Below are 27,966 nucleotides of genomic sequence, written 5' to 3'. Positions count from 1 at the left end.
AAATAAATAACATTTTGTAAGTGTTTTTTTGTTTGTTTGTTTGTTTATTGGGACGAATCCCTACAGAACCACAGTGGTGCTGAGAATTTTACAACTTCAGTGAAGCTTAAAGAAGAATTTATATTCAAATTATACCTACAGTAATGATTAAAAATAATAATAATAACAACAACAACAATAATAATAATAACAACAATAATCATTATAATAATAAAAATAATAATAATAACAACAATAATCATTATAATAATAATAACAACAATAAGAATTATAATAATAATAAAAATAATTATAATAATAATTTGCATTCTACAACACGTTTAACTTTTAAAACTTGAGATTAAACAAAAGTTTTTTTTGTGTCATTTTGTCTTTTTTCTCCCACCACTAGGTAGGAAGTGAAACAGCTGCTCTACACAAGGGGCTTTGGCTTTAATGTCAAATGCCTCCCTATTGGATGAGTTAGTGGCCTGCGTGGGGTGTTGAGGACGGTTTCTTAACTAAGGACATATAGTGCACGTAGAGAGGGAGCTGGGATCGGATTGGGATCGGACCTGCAGTCGGACAGCAGCACTGCAGCATGGCAGGAGACAGTGAGCCCAGACTTCATGACCAGGAGGAAAACGGTGATGCCGTTCGGCAGCCGTTTATTATCGGGGTTTCTGGAGGTACAGCCAGTGGAAAGGTTCGAGTTTTGTACATTCATTTTTTTTTTCCACCCCCAGTGGCTTTTATTTTAACTTTTTACTTCTGTTTATTATATTAGCACCGTGTTTACACACACGTGCACTGATCATTGTAGCTGATTAAGTAGATATTTTAGATTGGGTTAAGAAAAATCTAACAAACAATTAAATATATATAATATAGATATATATTTAATAAATAAAGATATGATCTGGATTTCCAGTTAACTGGATGGTGGCAGCGCGTGGGGTTTTTTTCTTTGTCCACACGCGTCATCAGTGCGCGACTTCTTCCATACGTGGGATGATCTCGTTTCTCAACACGTGGCCAAGCACAAGCAGCTCACCAAGCTTATTATTATTATTATTATATTAAATATATACTATATACACGTTGTAAAATGTTGATTTACAGTTAACAAAACATTTTCAACCAGCGATTTTATTAGCGTAATCGATTTATTTTTATTTATTTTTTTAACCAAAAAGTCACTGCACTAGAATATTTGTGCCCGTGATTACGCTTTGACACGTTCACACGATCTGTTATTCGTTCATCTCCCCCCGGAAGGAGGTGAAAGTCGTGAGGCTCTGAGATTCGGATTGCGTATTGTTTACATGATGACGTGGATAAAGCGCGACGGTGATCTAAAAGCGCGCTCTGCGCCTTCTGGTGGGAAATTACGTCGATGTTACGGCGGTGGTGTAATTAATAAAAGTTGCCCATAGTCGTCGTCTTCTTCTTTTTGAGAATAAACTTGTATCAATTTTATACAATTATACAAAAGTCCCCCATAATATAGTAGTTTGTCCAAAAAGTGCCTAGTTTTATTGTTTAGTCTCTAAAGATCAAACAATGAAATGTTGTAAACATTAAACATCGATATATGGATCTCTCTCTCTCTCGCTCTGTGTCTCTGTCTGTGTCTCTCTTTCTGTATCTCTCTTTCTCTCCCTCTCTCTCTGTCTCTCTCTTTCCGTCTCTCTCTCTCTTTTCTGTATCTCTTTTTCTGTCTCTCTCTCGCTCTCTCTCTCTTTTTCTGTCTGTTTCTCTCTCTCTCTCTCTCTGTTTCTCTCTCTCTCTGTGTCTGTCTTTTCTGTATCCCTCTCTCCCTCTTTCCGTCTCCCTCTCTCTCTCCGTCTCCCTCTCTCTCTCTCTCTGTCTGTCTCTCTCTTTCTGTCTCACTCTCTCTCTCTTTTCTGTCTCCCTTTCTCTCTCTCTCTCTCTTTCTGTCTGTCTCTCTTTTTCTGTCTGTCTCTCTCTCTCTCTCTCTCTCTCTGTTTCTCTTTCTTTCTCTCTCTCTCTCTCTCTCTCTCTCTCTCTCTCTCTCTCTCTCTCTCTGTGTCTGTCTTCCTCGCTCTGTGTCTCTGTCTGTCTCTCTCTCTTTTTCTGTATCTCTCTCTCCCTCCCTCCCTCTGTCTGTCTCTCTCTTTCCGTCTCACTCTCTCTCTCTTTTCTGTCTCTCTTTCTTTCTCTCTCTCTCTCTCTTTCTGTCTGTCTCTCTCTCTCTTCTGTCTCTCTGTCTCTCTTTTTCTGTCTCTCTCTCTCTCTCTCTCTCTCTCTCTCTCTCTCTCTCTCTCTCTCTCTCTCTCTGTGTGTCTCTGTCTGTCTGTCTGTCTCTCTTTTTCTGTATCTTTCTCTCCCTCTCTCTCTCTGTCTGTCTCTCTCTTTCTGTCTCACTCTCTCTCTTTTCTGTCTCTCTTTCTTTCTCTCTCTCTCTCTCTTTCTGTCTGTCTCTCTCTCTCTTCTGTCTCTCTGTCTCTCTTTTTCTGTCTCTCTCTCTCTCTCTCTGTGTGTCTCTGTCTGTCTGTCTCTCTCTCTTTTTCTGTATCTTTCTCTCCCTCTCTCTCTCTGTCTGTCTCTCTCTTTCTGTCTCACTCTCTCTCCTTTCTGTCTCTCTTTCTTTCTCTCTCTCTCTCTCTCTTTCTGTCTGTCTGTCTCTCTCTTCTGTCTCTCTGTCTCTCTTTTTCTGTCTCTCTCTCTCTCTCTCTCTCTCTCTCTCTCTCTCTCTCTCTCTCTCTCTCTCTCTCAGTCTTCAGTATGTGCCAAGATCATGGAGATGCTGGGGCAGCATAAGATTGATCATCGGCAGCGTCAGCTCGCCATCCTGAGCCAGGACAGTTTCTACAAAGTGCTCACTCCTGAACAGAAAGCCAAGGCAAACAAAGGACAGTTCAACTTCGATCATCCTGGTAATCAGTCAGATTATCGGTTTATCGGACACGTCTGCTGGACCGGGCGGGTTTTATAGCGTGCTCGTTTCTTTCTTTTTGTCCAGATGCTTTTGACAACGAGTTGATCTTAAAGACGCTTCATGACATAATTCAGGGGAAGACGGTTCAGATTCCAGTGTACGACTTTGTCACACATTCCAGGTAGAACTGCCTTTTCTTTGAATGTATTTATTTTTTTGACTGCTTCCTGGTGCAAATTTTAACACCCTTCTGTTCTGAACGTCGCAGGAAGGACGAGTTTGTGACGCTGTATCCGGCCGACGTAGTTCTGTTCGAGGGTATTCTCATGTTCTACTCGCAGGAAATCCGCGACCTGTTCCAGATGAAGCTGTTTGTGGACACGGATCCAGACACGAGGCTCTCTCGCAGAGGTACAACTCCAAGACTCTTCTGGGGGGGAAAAAAATTCCCTTCGCCCTTATAAAAAAAAATTGAATTATCACAAAGCCATTTGTGTGTGTGTGTGTGTGTGTGTGTGTGTGTTAGTTCTGCGAGATATCAGCGAGAGAGAGCGAGAACTGGAGCAGGTCCTGGCCCAGTACATCACATTTGTAAAGCCGGCTTTTGAGGAATTCTGTCTTCCGGTGAGTCTCGGTTTTCTCTTATCTTCGCATCCTTTCAAGTTTCTTCCCGTATTCACTCATGCTTTGTACTTTATTTTTTCTTCCCAGACAAAGAAGTACGCAGACGTCATCATCCCACGTGGAGCCGACAACCTGGGTGAGTCTCTGTTGTTTTTTTTTTTTTTCAAATATATTTGTGAATTGGATTGAGCAGCAGGAAAGGAAACTGCAGTCCAAAGCAAAGAGGAAGCTGGGAGTGTTTACATGACTCTGTGGTGCGTTCATGTATGAAACGGTCCGTTCGTTTTTGCAGTTGCGATAAACCTGATAGTGCAGCACATTCAGGACATCCTCAACGGCGGCGTCGTGAAACGCCAGAACGGGAACGGCCACCTGAACGGTCACGTATCCCCTCGAAAGAGGCGCTCGTCCGAGTCCAGCAGACCGCACTGACCCTGCCAAGGCGCTTCCTCCTTCTGCACAGGACGGAAAGGGCCTGGACTTGTGGAACAACATTCAGCATCCTTTCGCCACGTGGAAGGCGGAGCTGCTTCAGTGGGCTGATATGAGTTTTTGCTTTGTGTTTGCTTTTCCCTTTTTTATTTCTCTTTCAGCTCGAGGTTAAGAGTGCTGTCTGTTCGTTATCTTCATCATCACCATCATCATCTTCGTCTGTGTCTGTTAATAAACAGTGTTTATGTCCTGGCTCAGAATATGAAAGACAGTCCAGGTGTTAGGATGCTGTGGCTGATGAGCCGAGAGAGAGAGTGTGTGTGTGTGTGTGTGTGTGTGTGAGAGAGAGAGAGAGAGAGAGAGAGAGAGAGATGCCTTTAGAAACTTGAAGTCAGAACTCAGGAAGAGTGACTGTAAGGCTGGGGTTTATCCTAAATGCCAAGTGTTTACATCCCACCCTTTATAAGGCGTACGAGTGCATGGTTAACTAACTGACCCTGGCGTAGGTATCTGCTAAACCGATGGTTTTATACTGACCTCTTTGCTTAGAGACTTCCTATATATCAGAGTGTTACAAGACGGAGTGTTTATATAAAACTTGTCTTCACCTCTTAGCAAAGACTTTAAGGCTATGACGTGCTCTCGATTCAACGGTCAAATGGATTCTCATGTTATATATGACGACTATATACATATATATATTTTTTTCCTTCTCATTAGGTATTTGACACATGCTTTAATAATCAGTTGTGATGTCAGGGACAAAAAGTTCTGCATCTTTATGCATCCTCCAGTACTTGAATCGTAGTTGGACCACTAGAAGGTTAGACAATTTGTTTTTACTTTTGATATTAGAGTAAGAGGGAGATTTTCGCCCAATCGTTTACGTGCGGATTTCTGTCAGAACTTGTAATGACATAAACAAATAAAAATAAAACCTAATTTGACAAATTGTATTGTACTTTTTTTTTTCATTTTTTTTTTTCATTTTAAACAGCTAATTATAACATTTAGTGCACTATGTGAAGAAGCTTAACGCTTTAATTCCTACTTGGTGCACTTTTATATAGTTATTAGTAACTTAATTGTGCGTGGTGTTCTTCTGATGGTCGCTAGAGGGCGCGCAAGACTGACGTATATGGACTAGCTGAATAGAGCATGTACGCAAACTGCGTACTTTACGTGGATCGCGTGGCGTAACAGGCTCAAACGTTCAGAACGTCAACGCCGACGTATTTTACGTAAACGTAACTAGCGTAGCTGAATAGCATTTACGCTGGAAACAACATGGGGGTAGGTTTTTGCTCGTTCTGGGCTGTTTGTTTTTTTTTTTAGATGATATTTTATTACGTGTAATTAATAAACGTATACGTGCTTCTTTAGAAATTCGGTTTGCAGTTTAAAGCGACGTTGGAGAACGTTACAAATGTCCGAGCTGACGGCGACGACTTCCGCTGGTATTTAAAGGTAACGCTAGCGAGCCAAAAAAAACATTAGCTTTAGCTCTAAATACTGTACAGGTTTCGCTTGATGTCTCAGTATAGTATAATCTTTGTCTTTCTGTCATATTTAGACTTAGATTTAGTTTTTAATTCAAGCCCTATATATGTTGTTTATTCTTAGTAAAGGGATGCTAAGCTAGCTAGCTAGCTTTAGCTGGAGCGGCTGTGTTCCAATTGGATAAATAGGGCACTAGGTAGGCTACAGAACTCCATTCACTTTAATCACTACATAGTGGACATGTATAGGGAGCGTGAATCCGTTTGACATTCAGCCTGAAGTTAGTCGTTCAATACAACTTTGACATTTTTGTGGTTGTTTTGTTTTTTTTTCAGCTGAAATGTGGGAATTGTGGTGAAATCTCGGACAAATGGCAGTATATCACAGCGATGGTAATTATCACTGATGTAATTAAGTGTTAAATTATGACCAGACGGTCTGTAGAGCTAAATAAGGATTGTATGTGTTTATTAATGACTGATATTAAGACGTCCTCAGGACAGCATGCCGCTGAAGGGAGGACGAGGCAGTGCAAGTATGGTTCAGAGGTGTAAACTGTGTTCCCGGGAGAATTCAATAGGTAAACACACACACACACACACACACTAAAACCACTAACCAATCAGTTTGCTGCATTATCATCGGAATGACTTCAGGCCACGCCTCTATCCATTGTTAAAAAGAAGTGGGCGGAGCCACGTCACAGCAGGGCACAACTGTGTTAATTAGGTAAAATATATTTAGACTTATAATTTATACAACTGGAGGCACGGTGTCTTAGTGGTTAGCACGTTCACCTCACACCTCCAGGGTTGGGGGTTCGATTCCCGCCTCCACCTTGTGTGTGTGGAGTTTACATGTTCTCCCCGTGCCTCGGGGGTTTCCTCCGGGTACTCCGGTTTCCTCCCCCGGTCCAAAGACAATGCATGGTAGGTTGATTGGCATCTCTGGAAAATTGTCCGTAGTGTGTGATTGTGTGAGTGAATGAGAGTGTGTGTGTGTGTGCCCTGCAATGTGTTGGCACTCCGTCCAGGGTGTATCCTGCCTTGATGCCCGATGACGCCTGAGATAGGCACAGGCTCCCCATGACCCGAGGTAGTTCGGATAAGCGGTAGAAGATGAGTGAGTGAGAGGATTTATACAACTGAGCTATTAATGGCCTTGCTTAGGGGCACAGCAGTGGCAACCTGGTGGACGTTGGATTCGAACCCATGACCTTCCGGTCAGTAGTCAAATGCCTTTAACCACTAGGCTGCCACATCCCTTTTGTGTGGTAGTGTTTTATTATCTATTTTTTATTCCTTGGTCCTTGGATACTTTCGAGCTAGAAATGAATTGACGTGAATGCACCTTTCACACGGTTTAAACAGTGTTTACATCATGGATTTCTCTTACAGATATCCTGAAGGACACCATCACGCCATACAATGTAAGTTCGAGCTCGATCAGTTCTGTTCTAGCTCTTTTCCTGTTTCCCACTGACTCCTGACATCTTGAACGTTGAAACCTATACATTTAAATTTACATCTTAAATATAAGCGAAGTGGGTTTGATATCATCCCGGTTGCTTCTAACGTGATTTTTCATTAAGCTGGAGGACAGCGAGAAGTTCAAGACGATAGTGCAGTTCGAGTGTCGAGGCCTCGAGCCGGTTGACTTCCAACCTCAGGTGAGAACGAGGCTTACTTTTTCCCCAACAATAACGTTTGCACCAAGACTAACCATTAGCTTGTTTTTCTTCTTCTCAGGCTGGATTTTCGGCTCAGGGCGCAGAGACGACTTCTCAATTTCCTGAAATCAACCTTCAGGAGAAAGTAAGCCAGAGTTTGCACTTTACACTTGTCAGTAGCATACGGTGGCATCTCTGGAAAATTGTCTGGAGTGTGTGAGTGAATGAGAGTGTGTGTGTGTGTGTGTGTGCCCTGCGATGGGTTGGCACTCCGTCCAGTGTGTATCCTGCCTTGATGCCCGATGACGCCTGAGATAGGCACAGGCTCCCCGTGACCCGAGGTAGTTCGGATAAGTGGTAGAGAATGAGTGAGTGAGTGAGTAACATTCGGTAATTTGCATGTACACAAACTCACTCTCTCTTCTCGTGTTAGGACTGGACGGACTACGACGAGAAAGCGAAGGAGTCGGTGGGCATCTATGAAGTCACACATCAGTTTGTGAAGTGTTGAGAGAGCTGGAGACGGAGCACGAACACCGTGGCTTGAGACTTAATGAGGAAAAAGAGACCACATACAGCGAACATTTGTCAAATTCAACAAAAACGCTGTTATTATTGATGTTGAATTGTAAACGGACACGACTGGGAAGAACGTTCACTACATGACCGTTGACCAGGGTCTTGGTAATGCAGATCTGCAGCAAAATAAAGTTATGAAAGTATGAATACATTTTGGTTTATTTTGTGTCTCTATGGCAACTGATCGACGTAAAATTACCGCTTAAAATCACAGATTTTGCACAAACGTCTGTAAACTGCTTGCTTTAGTATACACGTATTAACAATAACATTGTGACGTCATAGCTGCTCACTGAGCAACACATTAGCACCAGAATCACTATGTTTCATACTATGTATGTAGAAATGTTTCTCTCTTTATTTATTTGTTTGTTTGTTTGTTTATTTTTTGTTTTAAAAAAAATCCTGTCACAATTTTGACTTTCGTCCAACTCAATCCGTGCATTCGATGTGTAGAATCGACTCCACATATTCAGAGTCGACTCCCGCGTTTTAAAGTGCATGACACTCGGAGTCGATTCTACAGATTCGACTCGTGGAGTCAGGTTGTTACTGACACCTTTATCAGGTCTCCCTCAGACAAGAGCACTTTAGAAAAATGGCTCCAGCGAACAACAGAGTGTTTGTTGTTGGCGTCGGGATGACGAAGGTAAAGCAAATTATAATATATAAGTGTTTTATTTATTATAAATAAGCTATAAACGTAGCTCAGTAGCGTCTGTTTACTTTTCCTGATGCTACATGCTAGCTTAGCTTAGCCTAGCTTAGCTTGTTTTTGTGTTGAACCTTATAACTCCTTACAACTTAACTGACTTATAAACGCCCAAAATCGGCATTTTATACGTTTATAAATACGTTATTATATATTTTTGCAGTCTTTAGGAAGCTGTCATTGAGCTGTCAAGCAGTTTGAGTTAAAAAAAACTAAAAGAATTGTGACATTTTTCTGAGGAATTATTTTTACATTTCTTATAAAACTTTGCTAGATCTTTTTATTTTTTTTTTTAAAGATAACATATGTGATGATTTGCAGTCACTTTAATCTGCACTGTACAGAGTTCAAGGTCTTTCTCTTACACACCAGTAGTTCAGAGTTCATTTTGTACATCAGTGTTTTCTGTATCTTCATTACTCTGGACAGGGTTGCCAGGTCTCAGCAATAAAAACTCCTCATTATATGACAGAACAGTATTATTATTATTTGTTGGTTCACACTTTAACACACTCCAGCTGTGGTATAGACTTTTTAATCCAGATATTAGGATGTTATATCTGGGATATAAACTGGGGATCCTCGAGGAAACCTGTGAGACTTATAAATAAAAATAAAATAATAAATAAATATCAACGTTCCGTGTTTATAAAAGCCTCCGAAACGATAGCAGACACATTAGGGAGTTTGTGATGTCCGTTACTTTCTGCTTTTCACTTGTAATGTCATGTTTAAAGTCTCTTGCCGTCTTATTTTCTGCAGTTCGATAAGCCCGGTGCGAGAGACGGAGATTATCCAGAAATGGCCAAAGAAGCAGGTATTATTTCTCTGGATGAGTTTTACTTTTTTGTTGGATGAATGAACCTCATTAAGGTCTGTTTTAGGAGAGAAAGCGCTGGCTGACGCAGCAGTACCGTATTCTGCTATCGAACAGGCCTGCGTGGGTTACGTTTACGGTACGTTCTTTCGTTTCTTATCCGCAGCATTGCTCGATGTCGTGATTTTTTTTTTTGAGCGCTCAGATTACGATAACGTTCGGTTGTGGTTTGTTGTTCCTTTGTCTCCTGAAGGCGACTCCACTTGCGGACAGCGTGCTATATACCACAGCCTGGGTCTGTCAGGGATCCCTATAATCAACGTCAATAACAACTGTTCCACGGGTTCCACGGCGCTCTTCGTGGCCCGACAGCTCGTCCAGGGAGGTACGAGATTCGGCATGTTGGCTCCGTATTAATAAGACCGTAGAACTCGGCGGATTTTTCAAGTCTAAACGCACAGTGCGTGCGCCTCTCTTACAGGTTTGGCTGATTGTGTGCTCGCTCTGGGTTTCGAGAAGATGGAAAGAGGCTCTTTGTCCTCTAAGGTGAACGACAGAAGCTCAAGCATCACATTCACACACCGAGAGTTAAAAAAAACAACAACAAGGAAGTGGACTGGTTTGGGGTTTGGTGATCAGATTGGGTTGTTAGGAGTGTGTATGTAAGTGTGTATGTTAACGAGGGCAAATGCAACCACTTGCCTTTGTGTAATCTGTAACTGTGTGTGTGTTTTTTTCCCCCAGTACATGGACAGAACCAACCCTATGGACAAACACATGGAGGTGATGATCAACAGGTACGGCTTGGCCGCAGCTCCGGCCGCGCCTCAGATGTTTGGCAACGCCGGGAGAGAACACATGGAGAAGTACGGTAAGACGTGTTTCCTTTCCGCTGAGACGTTCTGCACGTGTTCATGACCAGTGACACGGTGCGTGTGTCTGTATGTTGTAGGAACCAAGCCAGAACACTTTGCTAAAATTGCCTGGAAGAATCACAAGCACTCGACCAACAACCCGTAAGTAAAAAAATCTGAATCATCATCTGACCAATCAGAACGAAGCATTCAGCGTCGGTAAGACGTCCGAGTTGCCCGCTAACAGCACCGTGTTGTCGTTCTCGCCTCCCGCACGTCCTGTCAGATATTCTCAGTTCCAGGACGAGTACAGTCTGGAGCAGGTGATTAAATCACGCAAGGTTTTTGAGTTCCTCACACTTCTTCAGTGCTGGTAAGTAACTCGCTTAGGGATCATGCAGCTTAGGGCTAAATCTGTTTTGTGTCAGAACATCTTGATGTGTGTGTGTGTGTGTGTTAAGCCCTACATCTGACGGTGCTGGAGCAGCTGTGTTAGCCAGCGAGGGCTTCGTGAGGAAGCACAGACTGGAGTCTAAAGCCGTGGAGATCATCGCTCAGGAGATGGTCACTGATCTCTCTACGACGTTCGATGAGAACAGCTGCATCAAGATGGTGGGTGGAGGACGAGGGAGCTAAAACGTCCGTCAGTGCGGCTAACAACAACAACTAATCCTTTCTTTTTGTCTCATTTACATACGGCCTGCCTTCAGGTTCCCTACATCTACATATCGTTTTCATGAGTGTCCTCAATTCCCCTGTAAACAGGGCGCTCTTCATGTAACTGCGTGTGTGTAAAATAATGAGCTATTTCAATTAAACGAATCGCCGTCGTTTTGTTTTGTTTTGTGTTTTTTAACTGGAGAGATTTCACACACTTCCTCTGAGGTTTTATTTCATTTCTTTCTCTCCTCAGGTCGGATACGACATGACGCGCCTCGCTGCCCAAAAGTGCTTCGAGTCCGCAGGCCTGAATCCGGCGGCTGTCGACGTCATCGAGCTGCACGACTGCTTCTCGGCTAACGAGCTCATCACCTACGAAGCGCTCGGGCTTTGTCCTGAAGGTATTTCACCTCCTCCTGACGTCGTCGTTTTTATTCCACCCTTTTCAACGACCCCAAACTCATAGACATCAAAGCTGTGTTCAGTCGTTCTGCGTAATATTATATGATTATTATTATCGAGCGTATTGCGTTCACGTTTATTCTCTTTCTCGTCCACTCCCAGGTCAAGCCGGAGCGCTGATCGACAGAGGAGACAACACGTACGGGGGCAAGTGGGTGGTTAACCCGAGCGGAGGGCTCATATCAAAGGGACACCCGCTCGGAGCTACAGGTGCTGACTGACAGGGTATTAAGTGATGTGACGTGTTAAGACGGGTGTTAATCGGCTCAGGCGCGACACCTGCTGCGGTTTAACGTACACCTGGAACAATCCTGAAAACATAATCCTTTACCTTTAATCCTAAATACTCTCCCCAACGACATGCCAAGCTTCCCCATGTTTACATTTACCTTTCTGTCGGATATTTTTGCCTCTTTTTTTCTTTTTGATTTAGGAGAGAAACGTTTTGCGATCTCTATTCGGGGTAAACTCGCTTTTCACGAAGATCTGGCAACCCCAGACACTGTTGTGTAGTTAGACGCTGCCCCGTTGTGTATTTGCTTAACGGATTTCTCTTGTTTAAGTGTGTTCAGTCAGCGCACTCTGTGTTAAGGTGACTTTCTTTGAACTCACTTGTCCTGCTCTGTGTACTGAGGACTTTACTCCGGCTCAGCCGATCTCTTCCGTTCCAAAGACTCCAGCACTTTGACCTGTTTTTTTTTTCCCCCCTTTCTCTGCGCTGTTTGAACACGAGTGAATGAACTCTGCATGATTCGATTGTTCAGGTGTTTGCCTCGCAGTCTCGACCCCACATCCTGGGCTGTGTTTGATTACTCGGGTCTGTCTGAGATTATTGAGGCTTTAACTACGTGCTGTGTTTGATTGCTCAGGTCTGGCCCAGTGCGCTGAGCTGTGCTGGCAGTTAAGAGGCGAGGCAGGGAAAAGGCAGGTCCCGGGTGCGAAGGTCGCCCTGCAGCACAACATCGGCCTCGGCGGCGCCGTAGTGGTCACGCTGTACAGGATGGGATTCCCTCAGGAAGCAAGGCGAGTTATTGTAAATGGAACGGAACCACAGTTAGAAGTTAAAGTTAACCACGGCGCAGGACACACAATGACCAGAATATTTATTTGTTTATTTGTTTATTTATTTACATTTTTTAAGACTTTATCGTGCAGCCGTGTGAAGTCAGAATTCACACAATTAGTGTATTATTTAGTTTGTTTGTTGTTGTTTTTTTTAATTTATTTATTTCTTTTAGGAAAAATATTCACTCTGACATTTACGCTCCTGAATTAATAATCTTTCAGATTTATTACAGTCCCATCGCGCCTCCGGGACCTTGGACTTTATCCGTAAGCTCCCGGTTTACACACTGTGTTGTTTTCGTCCCCTCAGGTCTCACATCGCTGCGGTTCCCACCGGTGCGGTCAGCGGACTGGAGGGCTTCAGATCTCACGCGGTTTTTAAAGAAATCGAGAAGAGGCTACAGGAGGTAGGAACGAGACGGCCGGCTCAGCTTCGTGCACGGTTTACAGTTTAAATATTATAGCTGACTGTGTGTGTGTGTGTGTGTGTGTGTGTGTGTGTGTGTGTGTGTGTGTGTGTGTGTGTGTGGGGATTCCATTTCCATACAGGAAGGAGAATCGTATGTAAAAAAAATCAATGGCGTTTTCGCTTTTAAAGTGAAGGACGGCCCGGACGGAAAGGAAGCTCTGTGGGTCGTGGACGTGAAGAACGGGAACGGCTCGGTGACCAACGACGCAGGTCTGTCAGCTTTATATTTCTTCTCCTTCTTTTTTCTTTTTTTCTTTCTTTCTTTCTTTTTAACTACAGGCTGGTGGGAGCAGATGGTATAAAAAAAAAAACAGACGTGTGTGTGTTGGCTCTGTTTAGGACTTCAGGACACCAGAGTTTAGTTTTGTTCCCCCACATTCGACTGGGATTCTCAGCTCCACACAGAGACAACTGATTACGCCCTAATTGGCCGTTTTGCATATGTAAATTGCACATTTGCATGTGAAGCATCTTTACAAAAATTATTCAAATGAAACCCTGGCTTTGGAGGGACAAAGTTACAGAGGATCTTGTACTTCTCTGCCGTTGTTAGAATGATTCTTACGCAAAAGTGGTTTAACTTAACATCTGTGTTCAGATAAAATTATACCGTACATATTTATATATATATATATATATATTTTTTTTTTTCTCTCATTGCCTTTTGCAGTTAATATGACATAATTTTTTATTCGTTTGTTTTTCCACAGGGAAGAAATCGGACTGCACGATCATGATGTCCGACGCTGACCTCATCGACCTGATGACCGGGAAACTGAACCCACAGACTGTGAGTCTCTCAGACGCTGCATGTTTAAATCCCCATACGTACATTGTGAAATTTCTTGTCCTTAATGAATATTCAGTTAATCAGTTACTACAAATAGTATGTATAGTTTCACAAAAAAAAAAAAAAAAAAATCACGATATTAAACGCACACAGTTTCCCCCTCGAGTTTTGCTTAGTTTTTTTGCTTTTTGCAGCTTCAAGGCTAACGCAGCTAAAGCAGCGTAGTCGTAACGGACGTTTATCGTCACCCAAATCATCACACACTCGCCTCGCCTCAGTAGCACAGCTTTATAAAATACAGTAGCTATAAATAGCCTCGACTTCTGTTTGAACCTGCTGCTTCGCAGTGACAGGAACATAACGTCACGTAACAAATAATCACGCCGTAGCGAAACTCGCGTGAAATAATGAAATATTATTATTATTAGGGAAAAACGATTGCAAAAATCACAAGGACACGCAGACATCAGGCTCGGTTTATATATCAGCCAATCATGTTGCACGTCCAGAGCATCAGTTACATGTAATAAATCAGTTAATAAAGTACGTGACATGAAAAAGGGGGGAAATTGTGCGCGTTATAATTTATCGGCTGTAACCCAACGCTTTGCCTCGTACAATATTAACACACACAGCTGACCTCCAACTCTTTCTCCCACCTCATTCCACCTCAAGGCCTTTTTCCAAGGCAAGCTAAAGATTACTGGGAATATGGGGATGGCGATGAAGCTGCAGAGCCTCCAGCTGACACCAGGCAAAGCCAAACTGTGAAGATTTCGGACTAAACATCGGGCGTGCGATACACACACACACGCACGCACACATGTATACAAATTAACATCACAACCTCTAACAAAATAAGAAGCCTTGTGTTCTGTTGAGATTCAGAGCGTGGCACAATCACGGTTATATCTTCAGCACTAATGATACGGAATTCTACTAATATAAACAATCTACCTACAGACATTTAACTCAAAAGCCTTGGACGTCTCACGGTCTCACGTTTCTCCACTGCACCCCCACTACACCACGTCGTGTGCCTCTAATATGGAGAACAATCTCTGAACATTCAACCTCTGAATTTTAGACACAATTGAACCTTAATAACCTTTAATCAGAGATCACACACTAAGGTCCAGATGACCCGGAAATCGTCACTCAGTCAGACGGCTAAAATATCAGCCGTCTGTTCCCTTTAGATGTGAGAACTCTTCATTGCACTGATAATTGTATATGCAGATTATTACACTAATTTTTAATAAAGATTTCTCAGAACAGAGTCGTGTTTTTCATGTGGAAGACGCACCAGCTAAATATTAAAGGCCAAGACCTCTACACTCAGCCAGGACGTGTGGTGTGTCCAGTGTTTGCCTCTTCATTTCGTAGACGTGAAATATATATAAAGCTATCGTCGTAACAAGTACCAAAAGGAGCGACCAAAACGTTAGGCTTTAGCTAAAGGTTTTTGAGTTGAATTTTGATATCGGACATTTTGGCAAATCCCAAAACGTGGATTTGTGACTAGCAAAATTGTCCAACCAGATTTTTTTTTGGTTAGAATTTGTTTCAGTTTTATACACAATGTTCTTTTTATGTCGCAAATTTCATATACGTTTTTAAAACGTTGGACTTTTTGTGTTAAGGAACTTTGACAATGACATTAAAGGTGCGGTGCACGATGTTTGTTGACAGAATGTTGACATTTAAAATCACCAAAACAAACACGCCCCTAACCCAAATGGGTGTCACCCTTGTTTTAGCTCCGCCCCACACATACATACGTAACCCAGGCAACTATTATGGCGGAACCTGCTGGGGCGGCTGGCCGAGGGGATATTTTTATCAGTAAATGAACACAATGAGTAATACTATGGTAATACAGATGTGTTTTTGTAGTACTGTGTGTTGTACCGTGAAAGGTTTAGCTCCGTTTCACGCCGAAGACGACGTTCAACACCTAGAAACCGAGGCAGAGGTAACTGCAGGTATCCGCCATGTCAGTGTATCAATCGCTTTCTGATAATGTCAGACACTGAACACTCTCTCTGCTGCATATTGACAAGACACGGCCCTTTGTGCTCATTGGCTACACGTTTGTTTTGTTAGTCAGCCCAGCTCGGTTTTCTGAAGCATTTATCAAACATCGTGCACCCCGTCTTTAACTAATCGATTTAAAATTAAAAAAAAAAAAAATAAGCAATGGAGAATTTTAATCAAAGAAGATTTAACAAAATTTGTAATGCTGTAATTTCTACTTAATCGCTGTCGCTTTAAGTCGGACCCTCAATCGTATGTAGAGTTAATTCCTAGCTCTTATTTGAATGGGTTATTAGGTCGTAATTTATTGTTTACTCTCACTTACTCAGGCAGCATTTAGAGGATGCTTTTCCCCAGAATTCCCTCAGCATCTGTTCTTGTCTTTCCACAGTCTGTTTCTTGGCTGAATTATATTTATTTTCTCGTGACGTATGAATTTAAACTCGGAAAAAACGACCGCATCTTCAGTGTAGGTAGCGAAGTTAACTTTATATTTTTTTCAGCTTTGTCCATTTTTAAAGATATGTAAAATAAAAGCGTACGCTTGTGACGATACTTTAAGATGGAAGAATCCCCAAATCAAACCATATATCCGATGCGTCCTTCATACACGTCTCTGTGTAATTGACGCTTTCTGAGCAATTTCATGAAAAAGGAAACAAAAAAACATATAAAGGTAAGGTCTTTATTTTAAAGACATCCATCCTACTCCACAAAACTGGGCTTACAATAAATAAAGGAAATAAATATAAAAAAAAACATCTTGAACTGTTAGAAATGAATTGCTTTTTGAACTGGATGTTGCTTAAGGTTTTTAAGGTTCTTCAGAATATCCTGCATGTTTTTGAAGTGAAATTGTGTCCCTAATGCAAGCAGACAACTTAAGAGAAAACCTTACAAAATAATAGAAAAGTCACCAGCGTGTGAAATGTCCTGCACATGATGAACGTATATCCACAGACCACTTATTCTTGGACCCAACGTGGTTACTGTAACCAGCTGAAAGAGCCCTTGACATTTGCTCTGCAATAGTGAGGAGCAACGATAGTTGAGAAAGTTTCAGAGGTAGATCCAGATCGTTTCATCTTCCTTTTAAACCTAGATGGTCCGTGTTACATGTTTACACATGCATTCTAACTTCCACTAGCCATCAGCATCCAATCAGCAGAAGAAGAATTTTGAATGCCGAGAGACAGAAGAACATGGCTAGCACTTGTCTCGTACACGTTACTCTAAGTCCCGCAAGATCATAACAAACGAGTCTAGACATTGGTTTCGAGGCTGCTAATGTCAACAGTGCAGTAGTCTCGATCTCGATCTCGATCCTGTTCTTTCCTCTTCAAGTGGTGTGTGGACTTCTTATGCTTCTTCTCTGGCCGGATACCTTCTTCCAGCTGTACTAGTCGAGCCACATCTGCAGAGAGATGTTCAGGTCTCCCGTTGCTCTGGTAGGTCGTCATCCGCTGAACGCTTAACATGGGCTTGGCTTCACAGATCAGAGGAATCTGCGACACGGACACGGCATACAAGGTTCACAAGGTTATGAGCATGGGCGAGGCTAGGAGCTCAGCACCCCTATAACTGGGAGTAAGAAATGTTGTTATTCTAAAATTTTTGTTTGTCTTTTACAAGGTTAAATAATGTCCAACATACTCCGTAGTTTGTGGTTTAAAATGTATGTGTTACGGATGAAAATGAAAACATTTTCGGACTATTTTAGTCCAGCGAGTCGCCGCGGCTGTGGAGTAGCACAGGACGTGAGTGACTCGTCCATAGTCATAAACGGAGAGAAGTAGCACCGGTTAGTGTTCTTACGCAAGACGCATGGAGTTCTGTTTATTAACTGCTAGAGTGTGAAACAAAAACAGCAGCGCGACAAATAAACTGCGTACCTGTGTAGTGCGTACGTGTGTCTCTGTTGGTAAAGTTTATCGATAATTTGAAAGATGGCCATTTGTAAATAATTTACAGAAGATGAATTACAAATTAATTTGTTACAGGGGGCTGTGTGTCTGTGTGAACTCTCACAATTAAACTGGTGTTCTGAAAAAGTCTTAAAAAAAAAAGAAAAAAAAATCTGTATTTTGGAGTTAGTTGAATCAATCACCCCTAAAGCTCTGACCCTAGAATCGCCCCTGGTTATGAGTGATGTGGTTCTGATTGATTGATAAGCTTCATAAGCTAAACTAAGCGAGATGTATCCATGGATCTCACCTCTTCGACCTCCTTCATAAAGTCTTTCCTGCATATGTGTGCCATGATCCCCGTGGCGAGTGCATCTCCCATCACGTTCACCATTGTCCTGAAACGGTCCCTGAAATACATGCAAATATATTTTCCAGATCCAGAATTGTAGATGATACATGAAATCGATTGGCTGATGGTGAGGAATATTGGAAGTTTTGGAAGTGTTTTTTGGGGTCTGCAGTAGGTACGGACACAAGAAGCTATGGACTTACAGGGCCCAGTCTACAGCGATTATCAATGTGATGTCATCAGTAGGAAGCCCCACTGAGGTTAATACAATCACCATTGTTACCAAGCCAGCCTGAGGAATCCCTGCTGCACCGATACTGGCTGCTGTGGCTGTGATACTGGAAGGCAAAACAAAGCCTATCATTCTATGGCATCAAGTGCAAGTCAATATTGTGTGTACATTGTGTGTACAAAAATGACACCACTTTGTCACCCTACCTGATGGTGATGATCTGACCAAAGTCCAGCTCATAGTTGTTGACCTGAGCAATGAAGATAGCTGCCACGGCCTCGTAGAGTGCTGTACCGTCCATGTTGATGGTGGCTCCAACAGGTAAGACAAAGCGGATGATGCGTCGGTCGATATGGTTGTTCTCCAAGAGGCACTTAAAGGTGATGGGCAGCGTGGCAGAGCTGAAGGAAACCAGCAGAGCATAAAATTATTCACTTCACTTGAACAATAGACATTGTCACTAAGCAAGGGTAGAGAAATCTGGATATAGATTGAAATTTTTCAGTTGGCCAGATGGAACACTGTCTAAACAAATAACTAGAACTTAAATGACCCTAGGGGGCACGGTGGCTTAGTGGTTAGCACGTTCACCTCACACCTCCAGGGTTGGGGGTTCGATTCCCGCCTCCACCTTGTGTGTGTGGAGTTTGCATGTTCTCCCCGTGCCTCGGGGGTTTCCTCCGGGTACTCCGGTTTCCTCCCCCGGTCCAAAGACATGCATGGTAGGTTGATTGTCATCTCTGGCCAATTGTCCGTAGTGTGTGATTGCGTGAGTGAATGAGAGTGTGTGTGTGTGCCCTGCGATGGGTTGGCACTCCGTCCAGGGTGTATCCTGCCTTGATGCCCGATGATGCCTGAGATAGGCACAGGCTCCCCGTGACCCGAGGTAGTTCGGATAAGCGGTAGAAAATGAGTGAGTGAGTGAATGACCCTGAAAGCCCTTCCTTGGTGGAGATCAGGTTTTCACCTGGATGAAGTGGCCAGTGAGATGAGCAGAGCCTGCAGGATGCCTCGGATGTAAACAATCGGGCTCTTCTTGGTGATAAAGAAGTACATGGCGGGCAGGATGAAAAGACCATGAACGATCAGCCCGATAACCACAGTGATGGCATAAAAACCTAATTTCTTCCCCATTGCAGAGGGGTCATCCATCTCCAAGATCTTGCCAGCCACCAGAAAGACGATCCCAAATGGGAAATACCTGCGAGTGAATATCAGCTGGTCACTTGGTGCCTGCTTGTGATATAGATTTGATATAATGTGTGTTAAGGATGTATTATTATAGAGTTCCCATTAAAAGAGCCGGAGAATGACATACCAGATAACAATAGCTACAATTTTCAACACTGCTTCATTTAAACTCTGGCAGAAGTTGACCAGTGCACTGCCGCTGGGTCCCATCCTTCCCAGCATGATTCCTGGAAAAATGAAAGACAGCATGAATGCTATTATCATGGTGAATGAGTGCTCATCAAGATTGCATTACAAGCGAGTAAATATAAGGGAAGGTAAAAAGTAGAAAACCAAAGAAACAATCCCCTAGCAGTAGATATGGCTGCATTTATTTAAGTACTGAGCTATGCTAGTCTGAAACACAAGGCCGGATTCTACTTTCATACCAGTTTCCCTGTCCATGGGGAACTTGAACTTAAATTGGAGTTCAAATCCTAGCCAAGCTGCCACCGTTGGGGTCTTGAGCAAGGCCCATAAACCTAATCTAATCAGTGTCACCCAAATGAGGATGGGTTACCCTTTGAGTCTGGTTCCTCGCCAGGTTTCTTCTCAAGGTTTCTTCCTTTACCATTGAATTGAGTTTTTCCCTTTGTTCCCCCCTGCTCTATACCTGAATTATATTCTCCGTGCAAACTTTGGCTAAAGGCATTTTCTGAACGAGTGAACATGAACACACTGAATTGTATAAAGGAAGATTTTCAACACTGGTCACCATGATTCTCACTTGACAACCAAGTCATTTTGCTTCCTGATGTAGAAGCTTTAAGTATTGTCATCCATGCTGTTATTCTACACAGCTGCTCAGGATAATTACTTCTTTAAGCTCTTAAAATCCACCCTAGTCAATCTTGAGTGTTCAGATCCGTCGAATCTGAAAGGTATACAGTCAGCATTAGTGTGGAAAACTAATTACATTTACAGCAATTGCACTTTATCTCATTTATACAATGAAGCAGTTGAGGGTTAAGGGCCTTGCTCAACGGCCCAGAAGTGGCATTTTGATGATCCTGAGATTTGAACTTACAACCTTCTGATCAGTAATCCAAGACCTAACCTCTTGTGACATGACTTCCCGTCCGTTGAAGGTCCTTCCATAATTCAGTCCAGTCTGTAGAAGAACCTTAGAACAAATGAGTACTAGAACTCACCCATGGTGGCTGAAAAGATGACAATGCCCAGGACATTCATGCCATCGCTTGTGCCAGGCAAGGTTTTAAACACCACATCCGGAGGCGGCGTTAAGTCCAGGGAGAAGCTCTGGATATCCATACCATTGTCGTCTTGGATGCCATAGATAAACATGCGTCTGGTGGTGGATTCTGTCATGTCCTGGCTTAGGGTGGGCTTTGGCTTTAAGATGGGGATACTCCTGCTACGGTACTGTCAAGACCATGGAGAGAGATTACAATCAGTTACATGACACCTCAGTTATCTAATTAAAGAAAGAACCAATGATTAATTGTATTCTTTGTATTATAACGCTCCGACATCTCACCTGTTGAAAGGTAGCTTGGACCAGGTTAGCAGGAAACATGTTTCTAGTAGAGAGAAAGACGTAATACAGTAAATTACAGGAACAGTGGGAGGATTATCATAGATATACGCCATAACTTACTAGAATGAATGCTTTAATATAAGCCTGGGTACTAGTGTTAATTTCGTCAGACGAGACGAGACGAAATATGTTCGTCACCAACCTTTTTTTTCATGACTAAGACGAGACGATGACGAGACTGCACCGCTGTCCAAAAACGCTGACTAAGACTAAATTAACATGCATTATTGTTGACGAAAAAAGACGAGACGGAAATGTTTTGTATAAAATAAAAACGAAGATAAAATCTCTCCTCATTTTCGTCTACAATTGTCTCTGCTTTTTCATCAGCTGTTACGACTTTAAAATATTCACAAAGAGTTCGTGGCTTCGCGCTGTTTAGTGTGTGCGTAGAAACAATTCGTCCGAGCGCAAGTCCACCCCTGGTCTAAGCTTTTGTCATTCATTCATTCATTCATCTTCTACCGCTTATCCGAACTACCTCGGGTCACGGGGAGCCTGTGCCTATCTCAGGCGTCATCGGGCATCAAGGCAGGATACACCCTGGACGGAGTGCCAACCCATCGCAGAGCACACACACACACACACACACTCATTCACTCACGCAATCACACACTAGGGACAATTTTCCAGAGATGCCAATCAACCTACCATGCATGTCTTTGGACCGGGGGAGGAAACCGGAGTACCCGGAGGAAACCCCCGAGGCACGGGGAGAACATGCAAACTCCACACACACAAGGTGGAGGTGGGAATCGAACCTCCAACCCTGGAGGTGTGAGGCGAACGTGCTAACCACTAAGCCACCGTGCCCCCCCTCTAAGCTTTTGTGTTAAATTATATTTCCTGTCACTGCACAGGCTCTTTTATTGTACATGACAGCTTATGTCCCGATGACCGGTCTTTGCATTACGATTAAAAGCAGTATCAATAAAGTAAAAAATGTGATGTGCGGTCAAGTTCGAGTGAAACAGATGTGAAACACTTTTTTACTGAAATGTTTATCAGTAATAATCTCAGTAATAATGTGTTATTTTAAAAAAAGACTACAATTTTTTGACTAAAACTAGACTAAAATTAAAAGACTTTTAGTCGACTAAAACTTGACTAAGATACCTTGAGTTTTCTTTTGACTAAAACTAGACTAAAACGACGAGACTTTTAGTCGACTAAAACTTGACTAACAAAAAAAGATATGTGAATGACTAAATATGACTAAAACTAACAAGGACATTTGGCACAAGACTAAGACTAAATTAAAAATAGGTGACGAAATTAACACTACTAGTTACTACTACTGCCACTACTGACAAAAATTGATTGTGCAACAGAGTCTTTATAAGTAGTGCCCATAAGGACTATGTGACAAAATGCCTCATCGTTTCCAAATAGCCATCCTGTGACACTCTGACCAGAGTAAACATCTGCACCGTTTCTGTAAGACCATATGACTCAGGTGAATGCAAATGACGTTTTGTCACACACTCGTACACTGTCGAGAGGTTGGCCAAAACACGTCCGTCAGTCACCAGCACTGTAGGCAAAGCAACGACTAATTTGAGTGACCTAGAAAAGAAGGCCACCAAAGGAGTGTTCACCATTTTTGGAAACGCAAATTGGTCAGATCTTAGTCTAACATCTTGTCCTGGTGACCGATAGCACTTGTGACATTCTGAAACTGTGACTGATCCAGGTTAAAGACAGACTCATCGCTTGGTCTGTTGCCATGACACTGGAATGAAGAAGGTCAAACTTTTGAAAGCGTAGATACCAATGGGACATATTGGAGCTTGACAGTTAATCAACTAGAATTGCATTGCATTTTATTGCATTATTTTTCTCCAGATCCCAACACTGGTGGTCAGACAGTGTGGTGATTTGAGCTGCCCAGTAGCAATTACTAGGGCAACTTATTGGGCACTACAACATCAGCAACACAGCATGGAAAATTATCCTAACCATTTAACACTGTAGTTGTTCCTATCTAATATAGTTCAATATTAAGGTGACTTAATAGTAAATTAGGACTAAAAGAGGTTACTTGTCATTTTTTATTTTTATTGCATACAAATTTTTTGAACCCTTAAGCTCCACATTCTTACCGGATGAGGTCAAGCAGAGCGTCCGCAGAACTCGTGATCGGCTTGCCCCCATCCTCCGAGTCCTCCTTCTGGGCCGCTCCACCCGGGTGGATGATGATCACTAGGACGATGCCCACCACCACTGCTATGAAGGTGGTCCACAAGTAGTAGGAAATGGTCATGATGCCCAGGCGGCTTGAGCATTTAGCGTCCAGTGCTGCCAGACCAGACATCAAACTAGGGGCAGAAATTATAAAAAAAAATATATATCATTTTATAATAGACGTAGATTTTACCATCATTCGTGTTCAGAGTTCATATACTGAATGTTTGTTTAACGTTAATGGAAGGAATATCTGGTGTCAGTGCTTTTTAACATTTAGTAGGTTTTACTATTGTGAGATTGACCAAATTTTAAAGACAATGTGGCACTGGTCAGAAATCAAAAACCAAGACCAGATAACGAAAACAGAGGACATAAACAGCCTCGACTCGAACTTGCCTTGAAATTTCTCAACAATTGTGTTGCGTAGCCATTCGGATTTGATTTCAGTCTCAAACCGGTTGAGCATTTTTAGAGAACTTTTAGAGAACAAGGATGAAAAAGACATCATTGTAGTGAGTTCAAGTATAAATAGTGTGTATGAGATTGTGTGTAAGTGTGTGTCAGAGAGATGGGATTAAATCCAGTGGTGTCTGATTCTGTTGGCGTTTTGGACCATCTGGAGCTTTACTCCCGTGCACCAAGAGTCCTTCACTAATCCTGAAACATTCCTGCTCAAGTCTCCTCTACTGACTGTGAGATGTTGTGAGGAAATGATTAACACTCTGACTATAAACTGTTTATTTTCCATTTTAAAACCGATTTCAATCCGTCATGGAACTTTTGGCGAACCGGGTAGCAAGTGAAAAAACTGTCGTTTAGCTTTTACCACCCTGATAGACTCACTAATATATATTTATGATATTTATGACTAAAATTGACCCAATTGTAAAAGACTGAATGCCATACAGTATCAGAAAACATTCTGTTTTAACCGTTGAGTTTATTTGAGGTACTATAATCATTGTCTTATGAAGTATATTTGCTTGTTTATAAAGTGAAAAGTGTTTGGCCCCGCCAATCGCTATACTTTTCAGTCCCCGTCGTTTCATTTTTTTTTGTTGTTGTTCTTTTGTATGGCGGGTATAATTCATCATTCTAAGACATGCTACATAATCAGTGTGTGTTTACCTGGAGACAACAAGAGGCAGGATGAGCATCTTCAACATCCTCATGAGCAGCTCTCCAGGGAACTGGAAATACTTCACTTCCTACCGGAACAGAGTGTAGAAGATGAATTGGAAAAAGTACTATAATAAAATTCTTTCATCATTAATCATCATTAATGACATGGCTGGAGAGACTCCGATTAGAGCAGTCCGACTAGTTATAGATGACACGGCGCTGGATTTTCAGTCGACTTTATCGAGGTAGAAAAAAAAGAGAATTCTAGTAAAGGAAGACCAACCTGTTCAGAGAGGTGTTTGGAACGTAGGAAGAATCCCAGCAGGCAGCCGACCACCACAGCCAGCACCGACAGGATGAGGAGGCCGTTCTGCTGGCATACGTTCTTCACCCGGCTCCACATGGCGACCTGGGGCATGGTGTCACGTCCTGGAAGCACTTACATACACACACGCATACACAATTCAAATTGTGAAGAGTCCCGAGCTGTCACGCACACATGCAGAGAGAGTGAACAACCGTCAGAAAGACTGGAGGCGTTTTTTTTTTTGCAGGACAAACCGCTGTGTGAAGCTTCAAGTCCACTCTTTGCTGTTTATAAGAGTAAATCCCATCACACTGCCTACTGTAGGACTGTTCAGTGTCTCGCTTGTGCCGTTTTATTCTTTACTCTCGGCCACTAGGGGGTTCCTCGACAGCTGGTAGCACCGTCCTGGGGTTAATACCAGCGATCCTATTAGGGACCTGGAGCTGGATTAAGGATCTATGAACAATTGGAAAAGGGATTGTTGGAGGGAATACAGACGGGAAAAGAAAAGCAACCGAGCAACAATCTATACATCTTTACGCAACCAGTATAACGTTAACCCGGAACAAACACTAGGAGATTTGTTGGGTTTGTGTGTGTGTGTATGTGTGTGTGTGTGTGTGTGAATAAACTCAGTGTGACAGTAGGAAAGTCTGCTTTGCACACAAACACAGCAGCTCCACCTCACAATCAGAGCAGTCTGTATTACTTAGAAGCTGGATTTACAATGGAAATTGTGTGTAAATAGTTTCGAGTAACTTTCCATTATATAACTTTACAGGAGCCAATCACATCGTAGCAGGCCATTTTACTTGGCCAATCATGAGACAGTAGATAACTACATCTTGTCTTAAAACTGAATGATGATAGTGGAAATGTCCAAAAAAAAAAACATCCAGAAACTGTACTTTTATTATCTATTTATTAATTTATTAATAGTAGGAAGGTTTTTATAGCAAGGCCTGACAAATTGTCCTTTCTAAACAACACGATCAGAGAATATCGTTTGTTTTCCCAAGTAAATTTTCATTCAGTTGCGTCTCTCTCTCTGGGTAATTTCCCAAACGATCTACTTCATCATCATTAGAGTGCAAGAGTCAAAGCTGCCACTTGAGCAGACTAATGTTTTTCCAGCGGTGAAGAAAATAACCGTTCTACTGCACAGCCGCTAAATTAATCCAAATAAATGCAGCCATTAGGCTGTAAACGTAATGAAAAAAATAGTTTTTTTTACTGTTTTGTTTAGATTATAAAATGTATTTGATGCATTTGGGGGTAAAAAAAATTAACGTCTTTCTCAGAATCAATGAAAAACGACAACTTGAGTCATTGTGGAAAATCAAATAAGTAGCAGCATCAAGCTGAAAAAAAAATGAATGAAGACATGCCTTGTGTTATAAAGCACTGAAACTGGTGACTCCTTCCGACGATCATCTCTTCGGAACGAGCTCTTAATTTGCTCTCGGTGAAATACGAGCATACATTTAAGCATGGATAAAACCTCTAATGAAAAGAGCACCGGATAAAGATGTGGTCCGCTTTCTCTAAACACACTGTGTTGTTGAAATTCTTCTTACTGATGATTTCCTCGTGATGCGTCCTGCTTTTATTTTGTAGGCTCTCAAGGTTGGTTTCCAGATGGATTTTTTTTAATTGTAAATGCCATTGAACAAGTGTTTGATTGCTCTAAGGTTAAAGGAGGAATAATACTGCAAGGCCACTTCGGGCATTTTCCCTTCATTGTGTGCGGATAACATTAATTTCAGTTGGAAATGCCAACAGAGGATTGTAAATCACATCAGATTAGTCATTTTAATAAATGGATGTCATTATACCTGCTCCATGGCATGGCGTTCGTTTTTCTGTCGTTCAAGGAATGAAATGATCTTGAAGGTTAGTTCATTATTTATAAGAGCTTGAACGCTGAGTGTGAACAGCTGCAGATTAATTAGGATTTCTAAAGTCTTTTGAACAAAGTTAATTAATGGCATTTTAGCTTGTTTCACAATGGCAACTTTGACCGAATCCTTAACCACAATTTAAAAAAAAAAAAAACGTCCTGTTGCTCGGTTACATTTTGATGTGGGAAGCTTTAGTGTGTGTGACAGCAGCTAGTTGGTGGTAGCTCTTTGTTTCCTAGTTTAATTTTAAATGTAAAAAAAAAAATACCATCATGATTTCTAACTTCTGATTGGGTGGGTAGCTTACAGCCAATAGACAATGATCTGTCTGCAGTATCCCAACACAAAGCCCCGCCCCCACAGGACAGAATAGTTTTTCACCACTCAATTTCAATTCAATTTATTTGTATAGCGCTTTTAATTCACTTAATTTAATTTTAATTCAATTCACATTGTCTCAAAGCAGCTTTACAGGAAGTATAGAAACAGAGAATAAATAAATAAATAAATAAATACATTTAAAGATTAAAATTTATTTAAATATATTAATCTAAAATTTAAAATACTATTTATCCCCAGCATCTTATCGCTAATGAACGAGCCTGACGTGACAGTGGTGAGGAAAAAGGAAAACCTTGAGAGGATCCAGACTCAGAAGTGAACCTCATCCTCATGTGGGTGACACTGGACAGTTTATAATAATGCAACCGAGAAGGGGCCTCACGCTAATGTCAGTTTACACGTTAACAGGCTTTAGGTCCGTACTGACTTTTTTTTTTGCACTACCAGTGAGTACCCAACTTTTACCTGGTTTTAACTCGACCTGGTTTTCACCCGTCCTTCCCCAGGTACAGATGTGACTGCTACCCACTTCACATCTCCGATCATCACCTGCCCGGTATCACATCTTTCTTTTCTTTCAAAAAGTCTTGAACGCATTGTCTATCTCTCACAGAACAACCTCCAAGACCCCAACCAGTCTGGCTTTAAAGCAGCCCATTCCACAGAGACAGCCCTTTTGGATGTCTCTGAGAAACTACATGCTGCTAGATCAGTCAAACTGTCATCTGTCCTTATCCTCCTTGACCTTTCAGCAGCGTTTGATACGGTCAACCACGAGACTCTCTTGTCCACCCTCAGGAGTCTTGGGATTTGTGGATAAGCTTGGGAATGGTTCGCTTCCTACCTGGAAGGACGCTCACATCAGGTAACATCTAGGAAACTGACATCTGCTCCACGCAGACTCTCCACTGGTGTCCCACAGGGCTCAGTACTTGGTCCTCTTCTTTTCTCCCTGTATACTCACTCTTTTGGGGAAGTTATTACCACTGCTATGCTGATGATACACAACTTATCTTCTCTTTCCCACCCTCAGATACCACAGCTTCTGACCGGATCTCTGCATGTCTGGCAGAAATATCATCATGGATGACTGCTCATCAGTTAAAGCTCAATCCTAGCAAAACTGATCTGCTGTTCATCCCAGGTGATTCATCCCCAGGTCATGATCTTGCTATATCCTTGCACAATGATCTGATCTCCCCTTCAGCCACAGCTCGCAACCTTGGGGTAACCATGGACAATCAACTGTCCTTTTCCTCTCATGTTGCTAATGTGACTCG

At 42.2% G+C, this 27,966-nt stretch overlaps 4 protein-coding genes across 5 annotated transcripts; 3 read left to right on the top strand and 1 right to left on the bottom strand.

Moving 5' to 3' along the window:
• The first annotated feature begins 393 nt into the window (after window positions 1–393).
• Window positions 394–4,888, top strand: uck2b (uridine-cytidine kinase 2b). Its single transcript, XM_060873793.1, has 7 exons — window positions 394–685; window positions 2,720–2,879; window positions 2,966–3,062; window positions 3,150–3,292; window positions 3,408–3,505; window positions 3,593–3,641; window positions 3,798–4,888. Exons 1-7 carry the CDS (start codon window positions 581–583, stop codon window positions 3,935–3,937), a joined length of 792 nt encoding a protein of 263 aa, XP_060729776.1. The 5' UTR covers window positions 394–580; the 3' UTR covers window positions 3,938–4,888.
• Window positions 4,889–5,101: 213 nt separating this feature from the next.
• czib (CXXC motif containing zinc binding protein) lies at window positions 5,102–7,832 on the top strand. 2 transcript variants are annotated; one of them, XM_060873797.1, is made up of 8 exons: window positions 5,102–5,230; window positions 5,321–5,404; window positions 5,773–5,829; window positions 5,936–6,017; window positions 6,835–6,866; window positions 7,029–7,106; window positions 7,186–7,251; window positions 7,540–7,832. In XM_060873797.1, the coding sequence occupies exons 1-8, from the start codon at window positions 5,225–5,227 to the stop codon at window positions 7,615–7,617; spliced, it is 483 nt and encodes a 160-aa protein (XP_060729780.1). In that variant the 5' UTR covers window positions 5,102–5,224; the 3' UTR covers window positions 7,618–7,832. The 2 variants fall into 2 exon arrangements, with proteins under 2 accessions (XP_060729780.1, XP_060729781.1); XM_060873798.1 differs by lacking the exons at window positions 5,102–5,230; window positions 5,321–5,404 and adding an exon at window positions 5,504–5,633.
• A 354-nt stretch (window positions 7,833–8,186) lies between these two features.
• scp2a (sterol carrier protein 2a) lies at window positions 8,187–14,789 on the top strand. The gene is made up of 16 exons (XM_060873792.1): window positions 8,187–8,334; window positions 9,160–9,214; window positions 9,282–9,353; window positions 9,468–9,599; window positions 9,696–9,760; window positions 9,959–10,085; window positions 10,167–10,230; window positions 10,355–10,441; window positions 10,530–10,680; window positions 10,982–11,129; window positions 11,293–11,400; window positions 12,060–12,213; window positions 12,566–12,662; window positions 12,805–12,934; window positions 13,435–13,514; window positions 14,190–14,789. The coding sequence occupies exons 1-16, from the start codon at window positions 8,284–8,286 to the stop codon at window positions 14,283–14,285; spliced, it is 1,617 nt and encodes a 538-aa protein (XP_060729775.1). The 5' UTR covers window positions 8,187–8,283; the 3' UTR covers window positions 14,286–14,789.
• A 1,820-nt stretch (window positions 14,790–16,609) lies between these two features.
• slc1a7a (solute carrier family 1 member 7a) lies at window positions 16,610–24,806 on the bottom strand. Its single transcript, XM_060873799.1, has 11 exons — window positions 24,420–24,806; window positions 24,143–24,222; window positions 22,930–23,145; window positions 20,768–20,810; window positions 20,421–20,652; window positions 19,358–19,457; window positions 19,007–19,240; window positions 18,246–18,440; window positions 18,011–18,145; window positions 17,766–17,865; window positions 16,610–17,056 (listed from the first exon to the last, which is right to left on the bottom strand). The coding sequence occupies exons 1-11, from the start codon at window positions 24,552–24,554 to the stop codon at window positions 16,814–16,816; spliced, it is 1,713 nt and encodes a 570-aa protein (XP_060729782.1). The 5' UTR covers window positions 24,555–24,806; the 3' UTR covers window positions 16,610–16,813.
• Window positions 24,807–27,966: the final 3,160 nt, after the last annotated feature.

Source organism: Tachysurus vachellii, chromosome 7 (genome assembly GCF_030014155.1).
Source record: "Tachysurus vachellii isolate PV-2020 chromosome 7, HZAU_Pvac_v1, whole genome shotgun sequence".
NCBI lineage: Eukaryota > Metazoa > Chordata > Actinopteri > Siluriformes > Bagridae > Tachysurus > Tachysurus vachellii.
This window is presented reverse-complemented; position numbering and strand designations above follow the sequence as displayed.

What these genes read in the sequence shown, in the direction of transcription:
- czib (XM_060873797.1), top strand. An exon ending in GGCAGTATATCACAGCGATG is followed by an intron (nt 5,830 to 5,935) that starts GTAATTATCACT and finishes AGACGTCCTCAG; the next exon opens with GACAGCATGCCGCTGAAGGG. An exon ending in CGGTTGACTTCCAACCTCAG is followed by an intron (nt 7,107 to 7,185) that starts GTGAGAACGAGG and finishes TCTTCTTCTCAG; the next exon opens with GCTGGATTTTCGGCTCAGGG.
- scp2a (XM_060873792.1), top strand. Translation starts at nt 8,284, where the DNA reads ATGGCTCCAGCGAACAACAGAGTGTTTGTTGTTGGCGTCGGGATGACG. An exon ending in ACACCCGCTCGGAGCTACAG is followed by an intron (nt 11,401 to 12,059) that starts GTGCTGACTGAC and finishes TTGATTGCTCAG; the next exon opens with GTCTGGCCCAGTGCGCTGAG. An exon ending in GGAAACTGAACCCACAGACT is followed by an intron (nt 13,515 to 14,189) that starts GTGAGTCTCTCA and finishes TTCCACCTCAAG; the next exon opens with GCCTTTTTCCAAGGCAAGCT.
- uck2b (XM_060873793.1), top strand. Translation starts at nt 581, where the DNA reads ATGGCAGGAGACAGTGAGCCCAGACTTCATGACCAGGAGGAAAACGGT. An exon ending in GTTCAACTTCGATCATCCTG is followed by an intron (nt 2,880 to 2,965) that starts GTAATCAGTCAG and finishes CTTTTTGTCCAG; the next exon opens with ATGCTTTTGACAACGAGTTG. An exon ending in GACTTTGTCACACATTCCAG is followed by an intron (nt 3,063 to 3,149) that starts GTAGAACTGCCT and finishes TGAACGTCGCAG; the next exon opens with GAAGGACGAGTTTGTGACGC.
- slc1a7a (XM_060873799.1), bottom strand. Translation starts at nt 24,554, where the DNA reads ATGCCCCAGGTCGCCATGTGGAGCCGGGTGAAGAACGTATGCCAGCAG. An exon ending in CTGCCTCTTGTTGTCTCCAG is followed by an intron (nt 23,146 to 24,142) that starts GTAAACACACAC and finishes TTCTGCCCCTAG; the next exon opens with TTTGATGTCTGGTCTGGCAG. An exon ending in GCTCTGCTTGACCTCATCCG is followed by an intron (nt 20,811 to 22,929) that starts GTAAGAATGTGG and finishes TCTCTCTACTAG; the next exon opens with AAACATGTTTCCTGCTAACC.